General features: G+C 44.7%; 1 protein-coding gene across 2 annotated transcripts in view; it reads right to left on the minus strand.

Moving 5' to 3' along the window:
• The window catches only part of LOC141059255 (uncharacterized), a 252339-nt gene that overhangs the window by 183586 nt on the left and 46602 nt on the right, over window positions 1-22151 (minus strand). The window contains exon 9 of one of the 2 annotated variants that reach the window (XM_073555566.1): window positions 15105-17177. The exons of the other annotated variant lie outside the window; for it this stretch is intronic. Within the exon in view, the coding sequence (XP_073411667.1) occupies window positions 16333-17177 (845 nt within the window). The 3' untranslated portion in view covers window positions 15105-16332. Of the gene's footprint in view, window positions 1-15104; window positions 17178-22151 lie in introns of those variants that run through there. 2 annotated transcript variants of the gene reach the window in all.

The following is a 22151-nucleotide window of genomic DNA, read 5'->3' on the forward strand; positions in this document are numbered from 1 at the left end:
ACCCCACTGGTCACAGCGACCCAGTTAGAGAATATACCATTTATAACCACCCTCTGCTTTCTATCACTAACCCAGTTACTTACCCATTTACACACATTTTCCCCCAGACCCAGCATTCTCATTTTGTGTACCAACCTCTTGTGTGGCACGGTATCAAACGCTTTGGAAAAATCAAGGTATACCACATCCAATGACTCACCTTGGTCCAGTCTAAAGCTTACCTCTTCATGAAAGCTGATTAGATTGGTTTGACAGGAGCGATTCCTCATATACCCATGCTGATATGGAGTTAAACAGTTATTCTCATTGAGATAATCCAGAATAACATCCCTCAGAAACCCTTCAAATATTTTACCAACAGTAGAGGATAGACTTACTGGCCTATAATTTCCAGGTTCATTTTTAGAACCCTTTTTGAATATTGGTACCACATTTGCTTTGCGCCAGTCCTATGGAACAGACCCCGTTGCTATAAAGTCACTAAATATAAGAAATAATGGTTTGTCTATTACATTACTTAGCTCTCTTAGTACTCGTGGGTGAATGCCATCCGGACCTGGAGATTTATCTATTTTAATCTTATTTAGACGGTTTTGCACCTCTTCTTGGGTTAGATTGGTGACCCTTAATATAGGGTTTTCTTTTTCTCTCGGCATTTCATCTAGCATTTCATTTTCCACCATGAATACTGTGGAGAAGATGGTGTTTAATATATTAGCTTTTTCCTCATCTATAACCATTCTTTCCTCACAATATTTTAAGGGGCCTACACTTTCACTTTTGATTCTTTTACTATTGATATAGTTGAAGAACAGCTTGGGATTAGTTTTACTCTCCTCAGCAATGTGCTTCTCTGTTTCCTTTTTGGCAGCTTTAATTATTTTTTTAGATAAAGAATTTTTCTCCTTATAGTTTTTTAGAGCTTCAACGGGGCCATCCTGCTTTAGTAGTTTAAATGCTTTCTTTTTACTGTTAATTGCCCCTCTTACTTCTTTGTTTAGCCACATTGAGTTTTTCCTGTTTCTTGTCCTTTTATTCCCACAAGGTATAAACCGCTTACAGTGTCTATTAAGGATGTTCTTAAACATTTCCCATTTATTTTCTGTATTCTTATTTCTGAGGACATTGTCCCAGGCAACCAGATTAAGGGCATCTCTAAGCTGGTCAAACTTTGCCTTCCTAAAGTTCAGTGTTTTTGTGACTCCCTGACATGTCCCCCTAGCGAAAGACAAGTGAAACTGTACAATATTGTGGTTGCTATTTCCTAGATGCCCAACAACCTGCAGATTTGTTATTCCGTCAGGTCTATTAGATAGTATTAGGTCTAAAAGTACTGCTCCTCTGATTGGATTATGCACCAATTGTGAAAGATAATTATTCTTGGCTATTAGCAGAAACCTGCTGCCTTTATGGGTTTCGCAGGTCTCTGTTTCCCAGTTAATATCCGGGTAGTTAAAGTCCCCCATAACAAGGACCTCATTATGGGTTGCAGCTTTATCTATCTGCCTTAGTAGTAAACTTTCCATGATTTCTGTTATATTTGGGGGTTTGTAACAGACCCCAAAAAGAATTTTGTTACTATTTTTCCCTCCATGTATTTCGACCCATATGGACTCGACATCCTCATTCCCTTCGCTAATATCTTCCCTTAAAGTGGACTTTAGGCAAGACTTTACATAAAGACAAACCCCTCCTCCACTCCGATTTTTACGATCCTTTCTAAACAGACTGTAACCCTGTAAGTTAACTGCCCAGTCATAGCTTTCATCTAACCATGTCTTGGTTATTCCCACTATATCATAGTTACCTATAGATATTTCTGCTTCTAGTTATTCCATCTTGTTTGTCAGGCTTCTGGTGTTTGCGAGCGTGCATTTTAGAGAATTTTGCTTTGTTCCAATCTCCTCCCTGTTGATTGTTTTAGAAATTTTCTTACCTCCCTTCTGAGTATGTTGTCTTGGATTTTCTTTGCCACACCTCATATCATTCATCAGTATAATATCTGGTTTCATGTTCATGTCTAATGTTTTTCTTCCCATCCCCTCTTCTTCTAGTTTAACGCTCTCCTGATGAGTGCAGCGAGTCTTCTGGCGAATGTGTGTTTCCCAGGTTTGTTGAGGTGTAGTCCGTCTCTGGCGAGGAGTCCATCATACAGGTAATTCACACCATGGTCCAGGAATCCGAATCCTTGTTGTCTGCACCATCGTCTTAGCCAGTTGTTCGCATCAAGGATCCTGTTCCATCTCCTGGTGCCATGCCAGACTACTGGAAGGATAGAAGAAAATATTACCTGTGCATCCAGTTCCTTTACTTTCTTCCCCAACTCTTCAAAGTCCTTGCAGATTGTCGGTAGGTCCTTCCTTGCCGTGTCATTGGTGCCAACATGTATCAGAAGAAATGGGTGGACGTCCCTGGAACTGATGAGCTTTGGTATCCTATCGGTCACATCCTTGATCTTCACACCTGGGAGGCAGCATACTTCTCTTGCGGTTATATCCGGTCTGCAGATGGCTGCTTCTGTGCCTCTCAGTAGTGAGTCTCCCACCACTACCACTCTTCTTGGCTGTACTTTTTGTCACTTCTGGATGTTGCTGTGTGCCCTTTTCTTCTTTGCTTGCTGGTTGTGCCTCATCATTAGATGTACCATCGTCATCCTCTGCAAGGCCTTGGTATCGGTTTGTCAGTTGTGTGGTTGGTGATGTCTCTAAGGTCTTCTTGCTTCTTTTGGTCACATGCTTCCACTTGTCTGCTTTTGGAGGTTCTCTGACACTTTCTTCACCTTCTGTGACCAGTAGAGATGCTTCTGTTCTGTCTAGGAAGTCTTCATTTTCTTTGATGAGTTTCAAAGTTGCAATTCTTTTTTCCAGACCAGGCACCTTTTCTTCTAAAAGGACCACTAATCTACACTTCTGGCAGGTGAAGTTGGATTCTTCTTCTAGTAGGTTATCCGCCTTCCTATCCATGGGGTCCCTCAGACTAGACGCATCCTCAAAGGGGATCATTGTTTTCCTGGCCACTTTTGCCACAGGGACATCAATTTTGGGAACTACCTCCCATTCTTTAATGTCCTCGGGGTCTAAGGGGAGACATCTCTTAAAGTCCCGAGATATCACGAGACGCTTTTCCACCTCCTCCCATTCCTCCAGGACGATAGCTCGCACATGGTCATTCAATGGGAATACTACTTTCCTCTGCGCCCTAAGGCCCCCGAACATCATGTCCTGTCTGGACTGAGGTTTCTGGACCTCCTCAATCTGCATTGTGCCTCTGACCGCCTGTACCAGATTGTCTGTATCATCCGAGGAAAAGAGGTATCTTTTCCCATACTCCAGTTCGTTAGTGCCCAGCTCACCTTCTTCCTGATCCAACTCTGAGGAGTAGGAACCTTCCTCTGAACTAGGCTCCATGTCCTGTCTGGTTCGTTTCGCACTGGGGCCTGGACTGGCTCGTTGTGGCCGGGACAGGGTGGCCACGGAAGCCTGGACCTCCTCTCGAATCAGCGATCTCATCTCCGATAGGAGGGACGGCTGTTCACCCTTCATTACTTTGGCCGAACAGGTGTCGCACAGAAACTTATTGTGCTTGCTGGGGAGCTTAACCCTGCGTACACTTATTGGGCTTCCCTGGGTCTTTCTCCACCTGCTTGGCCGTGGGAGTGGGCGCTGTCGGTTGTGCCTTTTCCTGCATAGTGCAAGAGAGGGACAGTCAGGCTCTGGTCTGGGCAGTCCGGGTGTCGGTCGGTTTGCGCTATGCGCACTTACCCTGTCCGCGTCGATTCTGCCCTGGTTCTCCATCCTTGCTGTGAGCCTCTGCGAGGTCAGGAAATGCGGGTGCTGCCTGTCTCGCTGATGCTGCGCTCTGCTCCTTCAGAGTGCCCGCTGGTGGCCTGTATTTCCGGCGCTCTGACATCACCGGAAGTGTGCCGCGGTCTCACTGCACGTGACTTCTGGTCCCCGCACTGCTGCCGGTGTCAGAGCTGAGAGCCTCCACTGCGAGAGGAAGCAGCTCTACCCAGGGGGCATGTCTGAGGGACCCCACCCAGGAGGGTTTCAGCGCCGGGGCCGCTTCACAGGAGGAAGGGATGGCAGGGCCGCCCGATCCCCCTGGACCCCTCCGGTAAGCCGACTTCTCTTGTGCGTCCCTCCGTGCAGGGACAGGAAGAAACACTGAGGGAATGGGGGTGGAGACTGTTTTTAACCTCTTGTGTGCTCTTCCTGTCCCTGCAAGGAGGCGAGGGACGTCCTCCCTGGTGCTGTCTGGAGGGACGCCCTGGAAAATGAGAGTTCCACTTCCACCCCCAAACCCGATAATAAAAAATACTACTTCTCGTCTGAGGACATTGGGGATTTAGTTAATATGGTAAGGGGCACTATGAGATTGGAGAAGTGGAATGCTCTATTCAGGATGAAATGTTTGGGGGACTGAAGCCCAAAGACCAAAAGGGGTTTCCCATTCACGAAAACATCCGAAACTTGGTTATGCAGGAATGGGCCCTCCCCGAGAAGGGGCTTAGTGTCCCCTCAGATCTGAGAAATCGGTTTTCCTTAGAGGGTGATTGCGCCCTATGGGAGGTCCCTAAAGTGGACGTCCAGGTGTCCAGGGTGACTAAGAGAATGGCTCTTCCATTCGAAGATTCATCTCAGCTCAAGGATCCCATGGATCGGAAAACGGAGAGCCTGCTCAGGAAATCCTGGGTTGGCTCCTCAACCCTGCCAATATAGCCTCTATGTGTGTAGCCAGGTCCCTATTTTGCTGGCTGCGTACGCTGGAAGATCACCTCACTCAAGGGACCTCCAGAGAAGAAATTCTTGACTCTCTTCCCCTATTACAAAAAGCAACAGGGTTCCTAGCTGATGCTTCTGCAGAATCCATACGAGTAGCAGCAAAGTCTGCGGTCCTCTCCAACTCAGCCAGAAGAACACTGTGGCTGAAATCTTGGGGAGGAGACTTTACGTCAAAAACAAAACTCTGTGCGACTCCCTTCCAGGGAAATTATGTATTTGGCCCAGCTCTGGATGACATCCTGGAGAAAGCCACGGATAAGAAGAAGTCGCTTCCAGAACAAAAGAAACCTAGGAAACGATTTTTTCGTCCCCCCCGTGACCAGCCCTCCCAGAGAGATTTCAAAGGGAAGGGCAAATCGGGCCGTGGAGATATCCGAAAAGAGGTAAGGGCAGAAATATTCTGGTCCCCCAAGAACAACTAAACCCTACGGACATACAATGGCAGTGTTCCGGTCGGGGGCCGACTCTCGAATTTCATAGATCAATGGCAGTCCATAACCTCAAACCAATGGGTTCTTCGCACCATTCGCGACGGAATGAGTTTGGAATTCGAGAGTCCTTCCCCTCAATGCCTGAGAATAATCTCCCTACAGGCGCACCTCCAAAGATCCTTGCTGTCAGACATAAAAACACTTCTGCAAGCAAGAGCGATCTCCCCAGTTCCACAACAGGAGATAGGCAGAGGCCACTACTCTCGCCTCTTCGTAATTGTAAAACCCTCAGGGAAGCACAGGGTTATAATAAGCTTAAAGCCCTTGAACCGAGTGGAGAAGTACAGACGATTCAAGATGGAGTCGGTCAAATCAGCAATCCCCCTCACAAGACAAAACTGGGTGATGGCCACTATAGACCTGAAGGACGCTTACTATCACGACCCGATTCATCCAGACCACAGGAGATTCCTCAGGTTTGCGGTGTCCCAGGGGTCCCAGGTCAACCACTACCAGTTCAATGTCCTGCCGCTTGGGGTGTCATCAGCCCCTCGAGTGTTTACCAAGGTGATGGCAGAGGCAATGATCTTCATTCGCCAGCAGGGGATCTGCATTGTCCCATACCTAGACGACCTTCTAATAATAGCTCCATCCATATCTCGCCTGAACCAGGATGTAGAGAAATCTCTGGAAATTTTACAGTCCTTGGGCTGGATTCCCAACCTGGAAAAATCAGACCTTCATCCCCCTGCAAGGAGAAAGTTCTTGGGGATACTCCTGGACTCAGAAAAGTGAACATCTTTTCTACCCAGGGAACGACAGCTCAACCTTGTTCAGAGAGTCTCCAAGTTCAGAGACCAGAGGGCACAAACCCTGAGAGACTCAATGTCCATCGTAGGTTCGCTTACAGCGTGCATCCAAGCCGTCTCCTGAGCTCAAGCCCATACTCAGATCCTTCAGTCCTATGTACTTCGATGGTCGAAGAAATGTTGGAATACACTGACCAAGAGAACCCCTCTTCCAGGTCATGTGAAGGCGTCCCTCCTATGGTGGCTGAACTACCAGAATCTCCAGCGGGGTGTCATCTGGGATCAGCTCTCCCTGAAAATTGTCACCACAGACGCCAGTCAGAGAGGCTGGGGTGCTATATTGGAGAAATGACAATTCCAGGGGATATGGCCCCTAGACGTCAGAGCCAGCTCCTCAAATGTGAGAGAACTGAAAGCTGTAGAAGAAGCATTGAAGGCAGCATTAACTCTACAGAAGAGTAGGAAACCAGTGACTAATGCCATTTACGGGAAGGTTTGGAAGAAGCTCTCATCTTGGTGTTCCCCAAATGCTCCAGATCCCTTTCATCCTAATATCGCACAGATCTTAGAGTTTCTTCAGGACGGCCAAGATCTGTGGGTTAACACCTAGTACTTTAAAGGTTCAGGTGTCAGCCCTTAGTTCATTCTACGACCAAGATGTGGCAAACCATCGATGGATCAAGCGATTCATAACCTCAACATCTAGGATCTGTCCCAGACTCCGTAGTCAGGTTCCCCCTGGGACTTGAACCTAGTTCTCAGGGGCTTGACCAGGGAGAAGTTTGAACCACTGTCTTCCATGACTCTGAAAAACTTAACGCTAAAAACTGTGTTCCTGGTAGCAATTACTACCGCAAGGTGCATAGGAGAATTGCAGGCCCTTTCAATACAGGAGCCATACTTAACCATCACAGAGGATAGCATCATCCTGAGGTTAGATCTCTCCTTTATGCCTAAGGTAGTCTCGAACTTTCATAGGTTCCAGGACATTGTATTGCCTTCCTTCTGCCCAAACCCCTCCAAAACGAAAGAAGAAGTGTTTTACACCCTCGACGTCCGTAGAATAGTTCTCTTCTACCTCCAGCAGAGGGAGAGTTGGAGGATTGACCAGAATTTATTCATTCAAATTTCCGGTCGGAATAAAGGCAAAAAGCGGCAAAAAATACAATCGCGAATTGGATCAAGCAAGCTATCAGCCTCGCCTACTCATCACAGAACGTTCCCCCTCCTACATCTTTAAGAGCCCACTCTACTCGTTCAGTATCAACATCATGGGCAGAAAGAGGAAACGCATCTTCTGAGCAGATATGCAGAGCCGCCACCTGGTCGTCTGTCCATACATTCACCAGACATTATAGACTAAATTTCAACAGGGATTTAATATTTGGCAGACGTGTTCTGCAGGCTGTTGTCCCTCCCTAAGAAATTATTTGTTGGTATTCCTCCGATATGGCTGTCGTGGAAGGTGACTAGAGAAAATAGAATTAGTCTTACCGGTAATTCGGTTTCTAGGAACCTTCCACGACAGCACTAATTTCCCTCCCTATCTGATAGAAAACAGCAAGAGAACAACAAGGTTTACCCGTACAGGCCTCCAAACAAATGCAGTGGACCCATATAATTAAGATGGCAACACAGGTGCAAGAATACCAATCAAAAAACCGCTCGCAGCCTACCAATACATGGAGGGGGCGGTTGCCTGGTATGTTGATGCACAAAACAACTTGTATGCAGCGCTGTTCACACTAAGGCCATGCACAGCATCCAGGCCAGCCTAGTACCAACACCCTTCTATTAGCTCAGGCGGGCTGCCCAGCGCTAACAAAATGCATGCCGTGTGAACAGACACCGCAGTTTACAAGACCAAATGGGCCCAGCTGCACCCCGAATAAAAAGTGCAAAAATCACATTTAAAAAAAAAAAAAGTGTGGAGTATTAGCTGATATTTTGGCCAAAATATGTGAGCCCGTAACCTACGTCAAAGATCTCCACGTTGACCTTGTTGTTCTCTTGCTGTTTTCTATTATTGGAGGATTTTCAAGTCCTCTTTTTGTACTGTGCTGTATTAGTACTCCCTATCTGATACTCTACTGAATGCTTCCTGCACTTTGGTGCTAACTATGCATACTAGTGTGTACAGAAAAAACACTGGAGGTAGCAGGAAGGGGAGGGTTATTTAACCTCTTGTGCATTTCCTGTCCCCCATTAGGGCAGGGAGACATCCTCCGATATGGCTGTCGTGGAAGGTTCCTAGAAACCGAATTACCGGTAAGACTAATACTATTTTTTGCGTTTTTTACCACAAAATATTGTATAGAAATAGGGTAAGACACAGTAAAAACAGTTAACAGGTATCAGGATCCGGTCTGCGCCGGCAGACTGCTGTGGCTGAGCCGGTAACTCACCCAGACTATAGGAGGGCCCGGGGTCCAATACTGCAGGGAAAGTTCAGAGAACAGGACCTGCAACACTGAAAGTAGTAAACAGTACAATGACCTACGATCATGTGACCACAGGGGGCGTGGCTTAGCGTCCTGCTGCAGGAGAGGACTATAGGGTTCTTTTACAGGAATCCTGGAGTAAAGGCTAGGGAAACTAAGGTCAGACAAACAGGGGTCAAATACGGAGAGGGCGGCGCGGTACCAGAGGGACAAGCAGAGAATAGTCAAAACGTAAGCAATGAATCATACACAGAGATAGCAATGCAGTACAAGGGAACAGGCAGAACTCATAACAGGGACAGAACCGGATCAAAACCAAGCAAGCATAAAGTATCACAATCACAAAGCACACCAGGGTCGCACACTCGGCCAAGGGTCTGAGTATAAGCGACGAGGAATGAGCCCACAATGAGGCTATAAAAAGCCTCCCAGAATCTCAGAGTGAGGCCATCCACATTAACCTCTGAACTACCTAGTCCCACAAGCTGAGCAAACCATGACAGTACCCTCCTCTCAATGGGGGGCCTCCGGACCCCCAGGTTTCCCAGGATGCCGGGCATGAAACGCACAAACCAGACGGTCAGCGTGTACTGACCTGGCTGGTACCCATGGCCGCTCCTCCAGACCGTACCCCTTCCAATGTACCAAATACTGCAAAGAGCCCCGAACCCGCCTGGAGTCCACAATATGTTGTACCTCGAACTCCATATGTCCCTCAACCAAAACTGGAGAAGGAACAGTGTCAGTACCTTCCCTCACTGACCCCAAGGGTTTAAGTAAGGACCTGTGAAAAACATTATGGAGTTTTAAGGAGGGAGGGAGACGGAGGCGGTAGGTTACCGGGTTCACCACTTCGATGACCTCATAGGGGCCAATAAATTTAGGCCTGTTTGGTGGAGGGCAGGCAATCGAAGATTTATATTTCGTGTGGACAGCCACACCTTATCCCCACAAGACAGTGTCTGAGCAGCGTCCCTTTTCCTATCGTTTATATTTCTCCTGAGCCTTAGAAATATTTACACAAACCTTTGTCCAAAGGTCCTTGAGACAATTGACCCCGTCCTCTGACCCCGGACAACCAGAATCTATCCGAGAAAATTCGCCAAAATGAGGGTTGATCCCATAATTAGTAAAGAATGGTGACCTACCAGTAGATTGGTTTACCCGGTTGTTGAAGGCGAATTCAGCTAATGGTAAGGCATCAGACCAGTCGCTCTGCAGGGTAGAAGTCAGGCACCGAAGAATTTGTTCAAGCGACTGGTTGGTGCGTTCAGTTTGTCCGTTGGTTTCTGGGTGATACGCTGTGGAAAAAGACAGAGATATCCCCAATTTTTTTCAGAAGGCCCGCCAGAACTTAGACACAAACTGAGTCCCCCTGTCTGACACAATATTAGTGGGAACCCCGTGCAAGCGTACCACCTGGGACAGGAAATGTCTTGAGAGCGTTTCTGCTGCTGGTAAACTAGTCATGGGTACAAAATGTGCCAATATAGAAAACCTGTCCACCACAACCCAAATAACAGTATACCCACGGGATGATGGAAGGTTGGTGAAGTCCATGGACAAGTGAGTCCATGGCCTTCCTGGGACTGGCAAAGGCACCAATTCCCCGGCCGGCCGGCAACTCCAGCTCTTAGAACGGGCACATATCCCACATGATGCAACATGTTTCTTGACATCTGAGGCCATTAAAGGCCACCAAAAGACCCTTGCCACTGCTTCCCGTGTGGCGGCTATACCAGGGTGTGCACTCAACTTTGAATCATGGAACTCCCACAGGAGTTTGTTGCGCAAATGCTGCGGGACAAACAATCTGTCTACAGGTTTGGAGCTTGGGGCCAAAGATTGAGCCCCCACAATCTCTCACTCCAATTCCGACGACACCTCGTCAACCACGAGACTGGGTTGAAGAATGGGGGACGGCGGATCGGGGGCGGATAGCGGCTCAAAACTACGTGATAAGGCATCAGCCTTTACGTTCTTAGACCCTGGCCGAAAGGTAATTGAAAACTGAAATCTGGAAAAAAAAAAGTGACCAGCGGGCTTGCCTGGGAGTCAGTCTTTTAGCCGATTTGATGTATTCTAAATTTTTATGGTCAGTGATAACTGTAATAGGGTGAGCCGACCCCTCCAAAAAGTGCCTCCATTCCTCGAATGCCAATTTAATAGCCAGAAGCTCTCTGTTGCCTACATCATAATTTTTCTCCGCTGAAGAAAATTTCTTAGAAAAATTGGCACAGGGCCTGAGATTCGTCAGAGAAGCTGATCCTTGTGACAAAATTGCCCCAACCCCCGCCTCGGAAGCATCCACCTCGACCACGAATGGTTTGGAAGGATCCGGTTGGACCAGGATAGGAGCAGATGAGAAACAGTTTTTTAGCGTCAGAAAGGACTGTTTAGCTGATGAGGGCCAGTTTCTGACATCTGCCCCCTTACAAGTGAGGTCCGTGAGAGACTTAGTTACCTGAGAAAACCCTTTAATAAACTTGCGATAATAATTCGCAAATCCCAAGAAGCGCTGGAGTCCCCTAAGGTCCCAGGGCTGGACCCACTCCACAATAGCTTGCACCTTCTTGGGATCCATGCGAAACCCCTGAGGTGAAATTATCAGACCTAGAAATGACAATTCATGAACAAAAAATGAACATTTCTCGAGTTTGACGAACAATTGGTTTTCTCTGAGCCTCTGGAGTACAGTTTTAACATGCAACAAATGGGAAACTTCGTCAACAGAATGTATCAGGATATCATCTAGGTATACCACTACAAAGTGGCCAATAAGATCCGAAAATACCACATTGATAAAATTCTGAAACACTGCGGGTGCATTGGTGAGACCAAAAGGCATTACTAGATTTTCAAACAACTCCTCAGATGTAAGGAAAGCAGTTTTCCATTCGTCCCCTTCTCGTATTCTTATTAAGTTGTAAGCCCCTCTCAGATCCAGTTTAGAAAACCATTTGGAACCGGAGAGCTGGTTACAGAGATCAGGAATCAACGGTAGGGGGATATGTGTTCCTGACAGTAATTTTATTTAGTTGACGAAAGTCGAGGCAGGGACGTAGGCCGCCATCTTTTTTCTTAACAAAGAAAACTCCCGCTGCAACCGGGGAAACCGAGGGTCTTATGTGCCCCTTACGGAGACTTTCAGAAATGTACTGTTTCATAGCTAGGCGCTCGGGGCCTGACAATTTGAACAGGCGAGCTTTGGGCAATTTGGCTCCAGGAATCAGATCGATGGCACAATCAAATGGCCTATGAGGGGGTAACGCCTCGGCCTCGCTCTCAGAAAACACTTCCTCAAAGTCTTTCAGGCACTCCGGAATACCCTCCAGACTAGTAGAGGACACAGAGACAGGTTTTGCTATTTTCATGCAACAGATTGATTTATGGTAACAATCAGCACACTTAGACCCCCACTTAACAATCTCCCCAGATTTCCAGTCAATCACTGGGTTATGGCACCGAAGCCACGGCATGCCCAGCACCAGTCTTGCTGGTAATTTGTCCATGACAAAACATTCAATTTTTTTCCACATGGGAAGAACCAATTTTCAATGTAAATTTTTCAGAAACCGAAATTATCCCAGTTCGGGTAAGAGGAGATGAGTCGATAGCCACGACTTTAAGTGGTGTGGAAAGCCTGACTGTCCCTATCTGGTATTGGGAAACAACCTCAGAGTTGACCAGGTTGAGTGATGAACCACTGTCCTCCAGTGCTGTAGATCAAAAACGGACATTGTCTATCAACAGTTCAACCCTTAGCAAAACTTTAGAACATGAGGAAGAAAGTACCTGAAGGTCTGGGCAGCCTCCTCGATCACTACCCAGACCTAGTCATTTCCCGTCGCCTTGGAGGACGATGGGCATGAGGGACAATCCTTTTTCCAATGACCAGACTCCCCACAATAAAAGCAGAGCAGCTTCTCACGACAGCGTTTCCTTTCCTTCTCTTTGACCGAAGTGGCGCCGATCTCCATGGGTTCATGAGCAGCACCGGTCTCTTTGCTGCCGGAGAATTGGGATGTCTCGGAATGCATGACACCCCTATCCCACAGTCTGTGGTCCATATGCACGGCCTGAGTAATGGCATCCTCCAAAGTGTCAGGTGGGCAATGGAGGGCCAGAGCATCTTGGAGGCGTTCGAACAGGCCTCTGCAGAATAAGCCCCGAAGGGCGGCATCATTCCATGAGACCTCCGCAGCCCAGCGTTGGAACTCTGCACAAAACCACTCAGCCGAGCGTTTACCCTGACGCACACTCATGACCATATCTTCAGCCACGTGTACTCTGTCAGGCTCATCATATATGCGGCCCAGGGCATCAAAGAAGGCATCCACTGTCATTCTCTCGGGGGCGACGGGAGACAGAGAGAAAGCCCAAGCTTGGGGGGCACCCCGCAGCAGAGAAATAGTAACCCCCACCCTCAGGAACTCGTCCCCAGAGGAACGGGGCCTCAAAGAAAAAAAAAGCTTACTTCCCTCCTTGAAGGACCTAAACTCCTTCTTATCCCCTGAAAAGTGGTCGGGCAATTTGACCGGAGACTCAGGGGATCCCACAGATACGTCCCTATTGCTGGGACCAGGAGACCCTGCCGCCATGACCCCTGCAGAGTGTCCACCAACTGCTGTTGTGTATGGGCCATCGTGCGTTGTTCCACATTGAGTTTTTGGAACATTTGGGTTAGCTGTTAGACCTGATCAGCCAAAGCCTGCAGGGGATCCATAGTGCTAATTTGCCCAGAAAATATACACAACTTTCCCCAACCCTAATAAATGTGCGGTCGCTTATAATATCAGGATCCGGTCAGCGCCGGCAGACTGCCGCGGCTGAGCCGGTAATTCACCCAGGCTACGGGAGGGCCCGGGGTCCAATACTGCAGGGAAAGTTCAGAGAACAGGACCTGCAACACTGAAAGTAGTAAACAGTACAAGGACCTACGATCATGTGACCACGGGGGCGTGGCTTAGCGTCCTGCTGCAGGAGAGGACTATAGGGTTCTTTTACAGGAATACTGGAGTAAAGGCTAAGGAAACTAAGGTCAGACAAATGGGGGTCAAATACGGAGAGGGCGGCGCGGTACCAGAGGGACAAGCAGAGAATAGTCAAAACGTAAGCAATGAATCATACACAGAGATAGCAATGCAGTACAAGGGAACAGGCAGAACTCGTAACAGGGACAGAACGGGATCAAAACCAAGCAAGCATAAAGTATCACAGTCACAAAGCACACCAGGGTCACATACTCGGCCAAGGGTCTGAGTATAAGCGACGAGGAATGAGTCCATAATGATGCTATAAAAAGCCTCCTAGAATCTCAGAGTGAGGCCGTCCACATTAACCTCTGAACTACCTAATCCCACAAGCTGAGCAAACCATGACAAAATGCCACAATTTGTAGGCCATAGATAGATGAGGTGTCTGACGGAGATAACACACTGTAAAATATGTGGCCTGTATTTTTATTTTTTTCCGCAAAATAATGTATAGCACCAGGGTAAGTCACAGCAAAAACAGTTGAATGGAGGCCTTAAATGCCCCAATTTTTAGCCCACAGGTAGATGAGGCATCTGATGGAGATACTACACTCTTAAATATGTGGCCTGTATTTTTGTTTTTTTTACCGCAAAATATTGAATATAAATAGGGTAAGACACAGCAAAAACAGTTAACTGGAGGCCTGAAATGCCACAATTTTGTAGGCCACAGATAGATGAGGCATGTAACCAAGATACCACACTGTTCAATATGTGGTCTGTATTTTTGTTTTTTTACTGCAAAATAATATATAGAAAAAGGGTAAGACACAGCAAAAACAGTTAACTGGAGGCTTGAAATACCACAATTTGTAGGCCACAGATATCCGACGGAGATACTACACTGTAAAATACGTGGCCTGTATTTTTATTTTTTTCCTGCAAAATAGTATATAGCATCAAGGTAAGACACGGCAAAAACAGTTGAATGGAGGCCTGAAATGCCATAATTTGTAGGCCACAGATAGATGAGGCGTGTGACCGAGATACCACACTGTAACATATGTGGCCTGTATTTTTGTTTTTTATCACAAAATATTGTATAGAAATAGGGTAAGACACAGCAAAAACAGTCAACTGGAGGCCTGAAATAACACAATTTGTAGGCCACAAATAGATGAGGCGCCGATGGAGATAGCCCACTTTCAAATATCTGGCCTTTATGTTTTTTGTTTTTTTAGCCCAGCTAAATTATGTCAATAAGTAGGCTAATAAAAGAAACAAAACAGGGTGCATCCACTGTGTGAAACCTTTAAAACACAATTGCAATGGTGAGGCAAGGAGAGACTCGCCTGATAGGGTTGTGAAGCTTCGGTCACAACACCTACAAACGCATGAAACAGCTGCTGCAGTCTGCACAGAGTCCAAAGACTTGTGAATGAAGGTATAATTCAAGGAACTTTATTGGTGCCTACGCGTTTCCTGAGCTGGGACTGATGAAGTGAGCTGGAACAGCTCAGGAAACGCGTAGGCACCAATAAAGTTCCTTGAATTATGTATCATTGTACCTTAAATCCATCTTCATTCAATAAGTAGGCTAAGACACAACAATAAAAATTCTATGGAGGCCTGAAATGGCACAATTTTAAGCACAATGATTGGATACAATACAAAAGAATTTTTATTGAAAAACCACACACAGTTAGTTAAAAATATTTAAAAGGATAACTATACTGCATTTTCTCTCACTTTCTATTCCTGACTGACCACCACTGGAGTGGCTTGTAAACTTACGAAGTATATAATTTTAAGTCAGGGATCTGCCTATATGTGGCTAGTTTTCTGACTGTTTTGGATAACGATACATGATTTTAGGCTTTTTTTTGTCCAATCTCACTTGAATATACAGTAGGTCAATATTAAATAAAGTCTCCTGATGAGTCGCCTTTGGTGAGAACGATGAAACCCGCAGAAATGAGAGGCTTGGAGAGTGAGTGTGTATACGTCACCGCACCCTATATGCTGAAATGTGGGGTACATATTTTTTCTATTAGTCACCTCCTGACTAACTTTCAGGGTATATGGGTATAGTTTTACATTTGGAATTAATAAAGTTTAGTTTTATTCTTTTGTCAGCAAACAAGAGGAATGACAAGAGACAACCCTTTTAAGAAGATCCAATTTTGGTTAGAACTTTGTTATAACTAACCATAATTAGTTACTATGCTCGGGCAACTCCGGGCTCTTCAGCTAGTTCTGGACATAAAAAAGGCTTCTCCCCTATGTGACAGCTAGCTCTGATGTTTATTAACAGTTGATATCCAAGTTAAATATTTCACACATTAAAGGGAATCTGTCACCCTTTTTTTCGATTATGAGCTGCCGCCACTGACATCAGGGGCTTATCTACAGCATTCTGTAATGCTGTAGATAAGCCCCCGATGTAACCTGAAAGATAAGAAAAAAGTTAAATTATACTCACCGGGGGTGGTCCGGTCTTGGTCCGATGGGTGTTGCGGTCCGGCGCCTCCCATCTTCTATCGGTGACGTCCTCTTCTTTGCTTCCTGTCGTGGCTCCGGCGCAGGCGTACTGCTCTGCCCTGTTGAGAGCAGAGCAGAATACTGCAGTGCGCAGTCGCCTGCGCAGGAGCCACGACGAAAAGGAAAGAAGACGGCGTCATATGAAGATGGGAGGCGCCGTACCAGACCAAAATACCCATCGGACCGGACCGAACACCGGAGTGAGTATAATATAACTATTTTTTCTTATCTTTCAGGTTACATCGGGGGATTATCTACAGCATTACAGAAAAAGGCTTCTCCTCTGTGTGACTGATCTGATGTCTAACAAGATGTGCTTTCCGCTTAAAACATTTCCCACATTCTGAACATCAAAAAGGTTTCTTCCCTGTGTGGGTTCTCTGGTGGCAATCAAGAACTGATTTCCGGCTAAAACGTTTCCCACATTCTGAACAGGAAAAAGGCCTCTCCCCTGTGTGAGTTCTCTGGTGGGTAACAAAATTTGATTTACGTGCAAAACAATTCCCACATTCTGAACATGAAAAAGGTTTCTCCCCTGTGTGAGTTCTCTGGTGGCTATCAAGAACCGATTTCCGGTTAAAACATTTCCCACAATCTGAACAGGAAAAAGGCTTCTTCCCTGTGTGAGCTTTCTGGTGCTCAACAAAATGTGATTTATTTGCAAAACTTTTCCCACATTCTGAGCATGAAAAAGGCTTGTCCCCTGTGTGAGTTCTCTGGTGAATAACAAAATATGATTTACGTGCAAAACATTTCCCACATTCTGAACATGAAAAAGGCTTCTCCCCTGTGTGAATTCTCTGGTGGTTAACAAAATATGATTTACGTGCAAAACATTTCCCACATTCTGAACATGAAAAAGGTTTCTCCCCTGTGTGGGTTCTCTGGTGAGTAACAAAATGTGATTTCCATGTAAAACATTTCCCACATTCTGAACATGAAAATGACTTCTTTGCTTCAGGAGAAGTTTGTTTTTTAATGCCTCTTTTGTGACTTTGATTTTCCTTAGTAGTCGGTAATGAGTCAGAAGATGGGACCTGTTCCATAGGATCAGATGACAGATCTTTGCTGTGAATGGATGATAGTATATCTGGAGTAACAACAATCACTTCAATTGTATCTTGTAGGATCTCAAGATCATCAGATTTAAAAATTGAAGATGTCAGCTGTCCCTCTGATCTCCTGGTACAGTCATCTAGTAAGATAAAAAACAATCATTATTGCTTAATAAAATATCCTTGAGTTTTATATTTTTGAACAGTTCTACTTAAATTGTCCTTAAAAATAGCAAGCTATGTAAAAAACTTTATTTACCAAGACAATGACAGTTCACAGTCTATTCGAAAACCTTACTGGATGAACGAGTAGTGCGTGGTGTTCAACTGTGTATTTTTTTTTTTAATCCAATAAATTTTTATTAAGTTTTCAAGATTCAATACAAACAGCCACCTGCCAACTTGGCTGGAGAGAACCACATAACTAATAGGATATCAGTGCAATTTAGCAATAACCCTGTGATTTCAGCTTTTCATCAAGTAATCATGTATTGTATATTAACTTTTGAATATTAAGCAGTACACATAATGTATTGGACAAGAAGGCAATATGAACTGTAACTCTATAATTACACCAAAAATCAACATGTGCATGGTCACATAGGAGCTGGCGATTCCATCGTTACTTTTCTAATTCTCATCCTGTCTCAATGAAGTGGGGTGGACATAGGACTCTCTAACCAGGGATCCCATATGCGGGATATTCTATTCTTAGCTGCTAAGGACTGAGCCAAAGATAATTCATGTTGACAATTTACGTTAATTCTGTCAACCACTTCTCTAATAATAAGTACATTCTGATCTTTCCATTTAGCCGCGAGAGTTAATCTAGCCGCAATTAAAATGAGTTAGGGAACCTCTAAGGTCAAAAGGAACCTTACCCGTTCCAATGTGAAGTACCATTAAGACTGGGGTCCAATAATATCTGCATCTTGAGAACTTTTTAATAAGATCAGTTACCCCATTCCAAAATTTAGTGACTATGGGACAAAACCACCACAGATGACCTAATGTGCCTTTCTCCCCACATCCTTTCCAACATAGTGAGGACTGATTTGGAACAAAATGAGCTAGTTTTGCTGGCCACTGGTACCATCGTAGGTGTATCTTTTTCATGTGTTCAAGATGGTTTATACACGAGGATACACGTTGTACCACTCCCAAACCACTCTGAACTCATCCGGTTCCAGGGATATGTCTAATTCTAATACCCATTGCTTCATATAGGGTAGTTTATCAACTAAATCTATCTCATTCAAAGCTTTGTATAAAATGTAAACCCCTTTAGAATTAGATTCCGGTCGTAGAATATAACTATTAGCACAGTGTTCTATGGGGAGAGTGAAAAATACAGATTGAGGGGAGGTCTGGATGAGGTGTCAAAGTTGTAGGTATTGGTAAAAAATAACGCAGAATCTCTGGAAATTTTTTGCTGTCAATCGATCAAAGGCAATGACCGAGAAATTGTCCAATTGTCCATACAATTGTCTTGTACATTTTTTACTCCCGCCTCTACTCATTTTTGAAGATTAAGAAAGGGAATGTGAGATTCATGGGCTCTTAGTGAAATGTCCGTTAAGGAAATTTTTATAAATTTTGTTGCCAGTGTTCTCCAATATTTTAAGGTAACCTCCATTGTCGTGAGGCACGGAGTATAGGAGCTATGGTTAATTGTCTCAGTTTCCAATACCGATCTGGTTGAGCCCCTTTAGCAAAGAAAGATTCTGCTTGAAAACATTTGTTGGGGTTGTCGACTAGCCACCAAGTCCGGATCCCCCCTAGAATGGCTGCTCTATGATATGCTAATATATTCAGAACTCCCATTCCCCCAAATCATAAGGATAGTACATTGCTTTACTGGCCACTCTGGGCTTCTTATTAGCCCATATGAATTGGTTGGTCATCCTCTGAAGGGAAGATATATATCTCAGGGGAATCTTAATCAGGAGGCATCTAAAGCAATATAAAATTTTTGGAAGTAAAATAATCTTAAAAGAATTAATTCTGGCTATCCACGACACAGATACAATTTGAAGATTCTCTAGGTCCTTTTTTATAGACTTCAATAATTTGGGTATATTACTGTCTAGAGACTTTTGGAGGGAGTGAGCATAATACCCAAGTATGGGATTCCATCTTCCACCCACTCAAAAGGGTATTGATGCTTCAGGAGATTTAGAGGCATTAAGTTTGTAATAAGATACTTTGGCAAACTCCTCCAATGCAGATAGAATATTTTGAAAAGATCATTCTACATTTGTACATGATATAATATCATCTGCTTATATAGGTCAATTTTATATTCCACCGACCACACCTTAATACCCAAGATGCCACAGGAAGTTCTAATCCTTTCAGCCAATGGCTCCATACACAGGGCAAAAATAATGGGGGATAGAGGACACCCCTGATGGGTACCATTAGATATTTGAAATGGATATGACAAGAAGCCTGAGGATAGCACTCTTGCGTGGGGGTTAGAGTATATGGCTACCACAGCTGAAAAGATGGGACCTGCCAGTCCAAATTTACCTAGTACACTTTTTAGGTAACCCCAGTGCACCCTATCAAAAGCTTTTTCAGCATCGAGTGACAAGAATGCACTGGGGGAACCACATAGCTCAGCAACTTTAATCAGATTAATCATTCTACATGTCACATCCTTCGACTCGCATCCCACCACAAACCCAACTTGGTCAGGGGAGATAAGAGAAGGGATAATGTGGTACAATCTCATTGCTAATATTTTTGAAAATGTCTTCACGTCACAATTCAAAAGTGAAATAGGTCTGAAGTTACCTGGGCATGTAGGTGGCTTACCTGGTTTCGGTAATATAGCAATTGTAGCCTCCTGATTAGAAGTGGACACAGATTCTTTTACCTGCCAATGCTTATAAAGTCGCAAAAGAAACGGGGATACTATTTGCTGGAAATGGCGATAATATTCATTTGCAACCCATCTGGTCCGGGGGGCTTTATTACTCTTCGTCAATTTTATAGAAGTCCCAATCTACTCCTCAGTGAAGGGAGCGTTAAGACAGTTTAGCTGGTTTTGGGATACTCGGGATAAATTAATATTTTGTAAATATTGCTCAATCTCCGACTGAGATGGTTGAGGAGTTTGAGGGTCGCTATGTAGATTATAAAGATGGGTATAGTATTGGACAAATAGGCCTGCTATCTCCGTGGGGTTCCGAACATAATTTCCATGAGGGACTACAAGGTGATCAATTCTGTTTTTTTAACTCTGCATGCCAGTAGGGCTCCAGCTCTGGCTCCAGTTGCTTAAAATCTCGTTTTCATTTTTTTAAGATTATATGCATAAATAGAAAGGAGATTTTGTCTTAACTTTAATCTAAGCTTACATATAGCCTCTGAGCTATTGAAAGAATGGTTGGATTTATTAATTAGTTCTAATTGATGGAGTTGCATTATTATTTTATTTCTGCTCCTCTCTCTTTTCCGCTTCAAATAAGACGCCTGTTGAATGAATATTCCTCTAATGACCGCCTAATGTGCTGACCATAAGGTCTCATCTGAAACCTCCCCCACATCATTAGTGGTAAAGTAATGTAAAAGTTCTGATAACACTTTCTCCATCCCATGCTTGTCAAGGAGAAGAGAGGTATTTAATCTCCACCTAGAGGATGGATTTGTTTGGTGTCGCAGGGCGAGCAATTTTTGCTGAGATGCATCTACCTAAGGCCTTTCTATCGGCTAGAAAATAATCCAGTCTACTGTAGGAATGATGTCGAAAGGAATAGAAAGTAAAGTCCCTTTCGGTAGCATGAGAATATCTCTAGTAATCATGTAAATGGAACTCGCTAATCAATGATTTTAACCCCTTTCCTACAATGGACGTAATATTCCGTCAATGTGACCTGGGACCTAATTCCCATGGACGGAATATTACGTCATAGCGATCAGCGGCGCCCACGTGGTGTTTTACCCCCACATATGGGGTATCAGCCTACTCAGGACAAATTGCAAAACAATTTTTGGGGTCCAATTTCTCCTGATACCCTTGGGAATAGAGAAAAAAATTGGGGACTAAATGATCATGTTTGTGGAAAAAATACAATTTTTTTATTTTAACGCCCGGGCATTATAAACTTCTGTGATGCCCTTGGGGGTTCAAAGTGCTCACCACACATCTAGATAAGTTCCTTGGGGGGTCTAGTTTCCAAAATGGTGTCATTTGTGGGGGGTTTCCGCTGTTTTGGTACATCAGGGGCTTTCCAAACGCGACATGGTGTCCGATCTCAATTCCAGCCAAAAACGTCAAATGGCCCTGCTTCCCTTCCGAGCTCTGCCATGCGCCCAAATAGTCGTTTACACCCACATGTGGGGTATCAGCGTACTCAGGACAAATTGCACAATAACTTATAGGGTCCTGTTACCCTTGGAAAAATAAGAATTGAGGGTGAAAAGATCATTTTTGTGGAAAAAATATGATTTTTTAATTGTACTGCTGTACGTTATAAACTTCTGTGAATCCCTTGGGGGTTCAAAGTTCTCACCACACATCTAGATAAGTTCCTTGGGGGGTCTAGTTTCCAAAATGGTGTCATTTGTGGGGGGTTTCCACTGTTTTGGTACATCAGGGGCTTTCCAAACGCGACATGGTCTCCGATCTCAATTCCACCCAAAAAAGTCTGATGGCCCTGCTTCCCTTCTGAGCACTGCCATGTACTCAAATAGTCATTTAGACCCACATATGGGGTATCAGCGTACTCAGGACAAATTGCACAATAACTTTTAGGGTCCTGTGACCTTTGGGAAAATAAAAATTGGGGGTGAAAAGATCATTTTTGTGGAAAAAATATGATTTTTTAATTGTACTGCTGTACGTTATAAACTTCTGTGAAGCCCTTGTGGGTTCAAAGTTCTCACCACATATCTAGATAAGTTCCTTGGGTGGTCTAGTTTACAAAATGAGGTCACTTGTGGGGGGTTTCCACTGTTTAGGTACATTAGGGGCTTTCCAAACGTGACATGGCGTCCGATCTGAAATCCAGCCAATTTTGCATTGAAAAAGTCAAACGGCGCTCCTTGCCTTCTGAGCTCTACCATGCGCCCAAACAGTGGTTCCCCCCACATATTAGGTATCAGCG

Source organism: Dendrobates tinctorius, unplaced genomic scaffold (genome assembly GCF_039654945.1).
Source record: "Dendrobates tinctorius isolate UK_male_01 unplaced genomic scaffold, ASM3965494v1 ptg000226l, whole genome shotgun sequence".
NCBI lineage: Eukaryota > Metazoa > Chordata > Amphibia > Anura > Dendrobatidae > Dendrobates > Dendrobates tinctorius.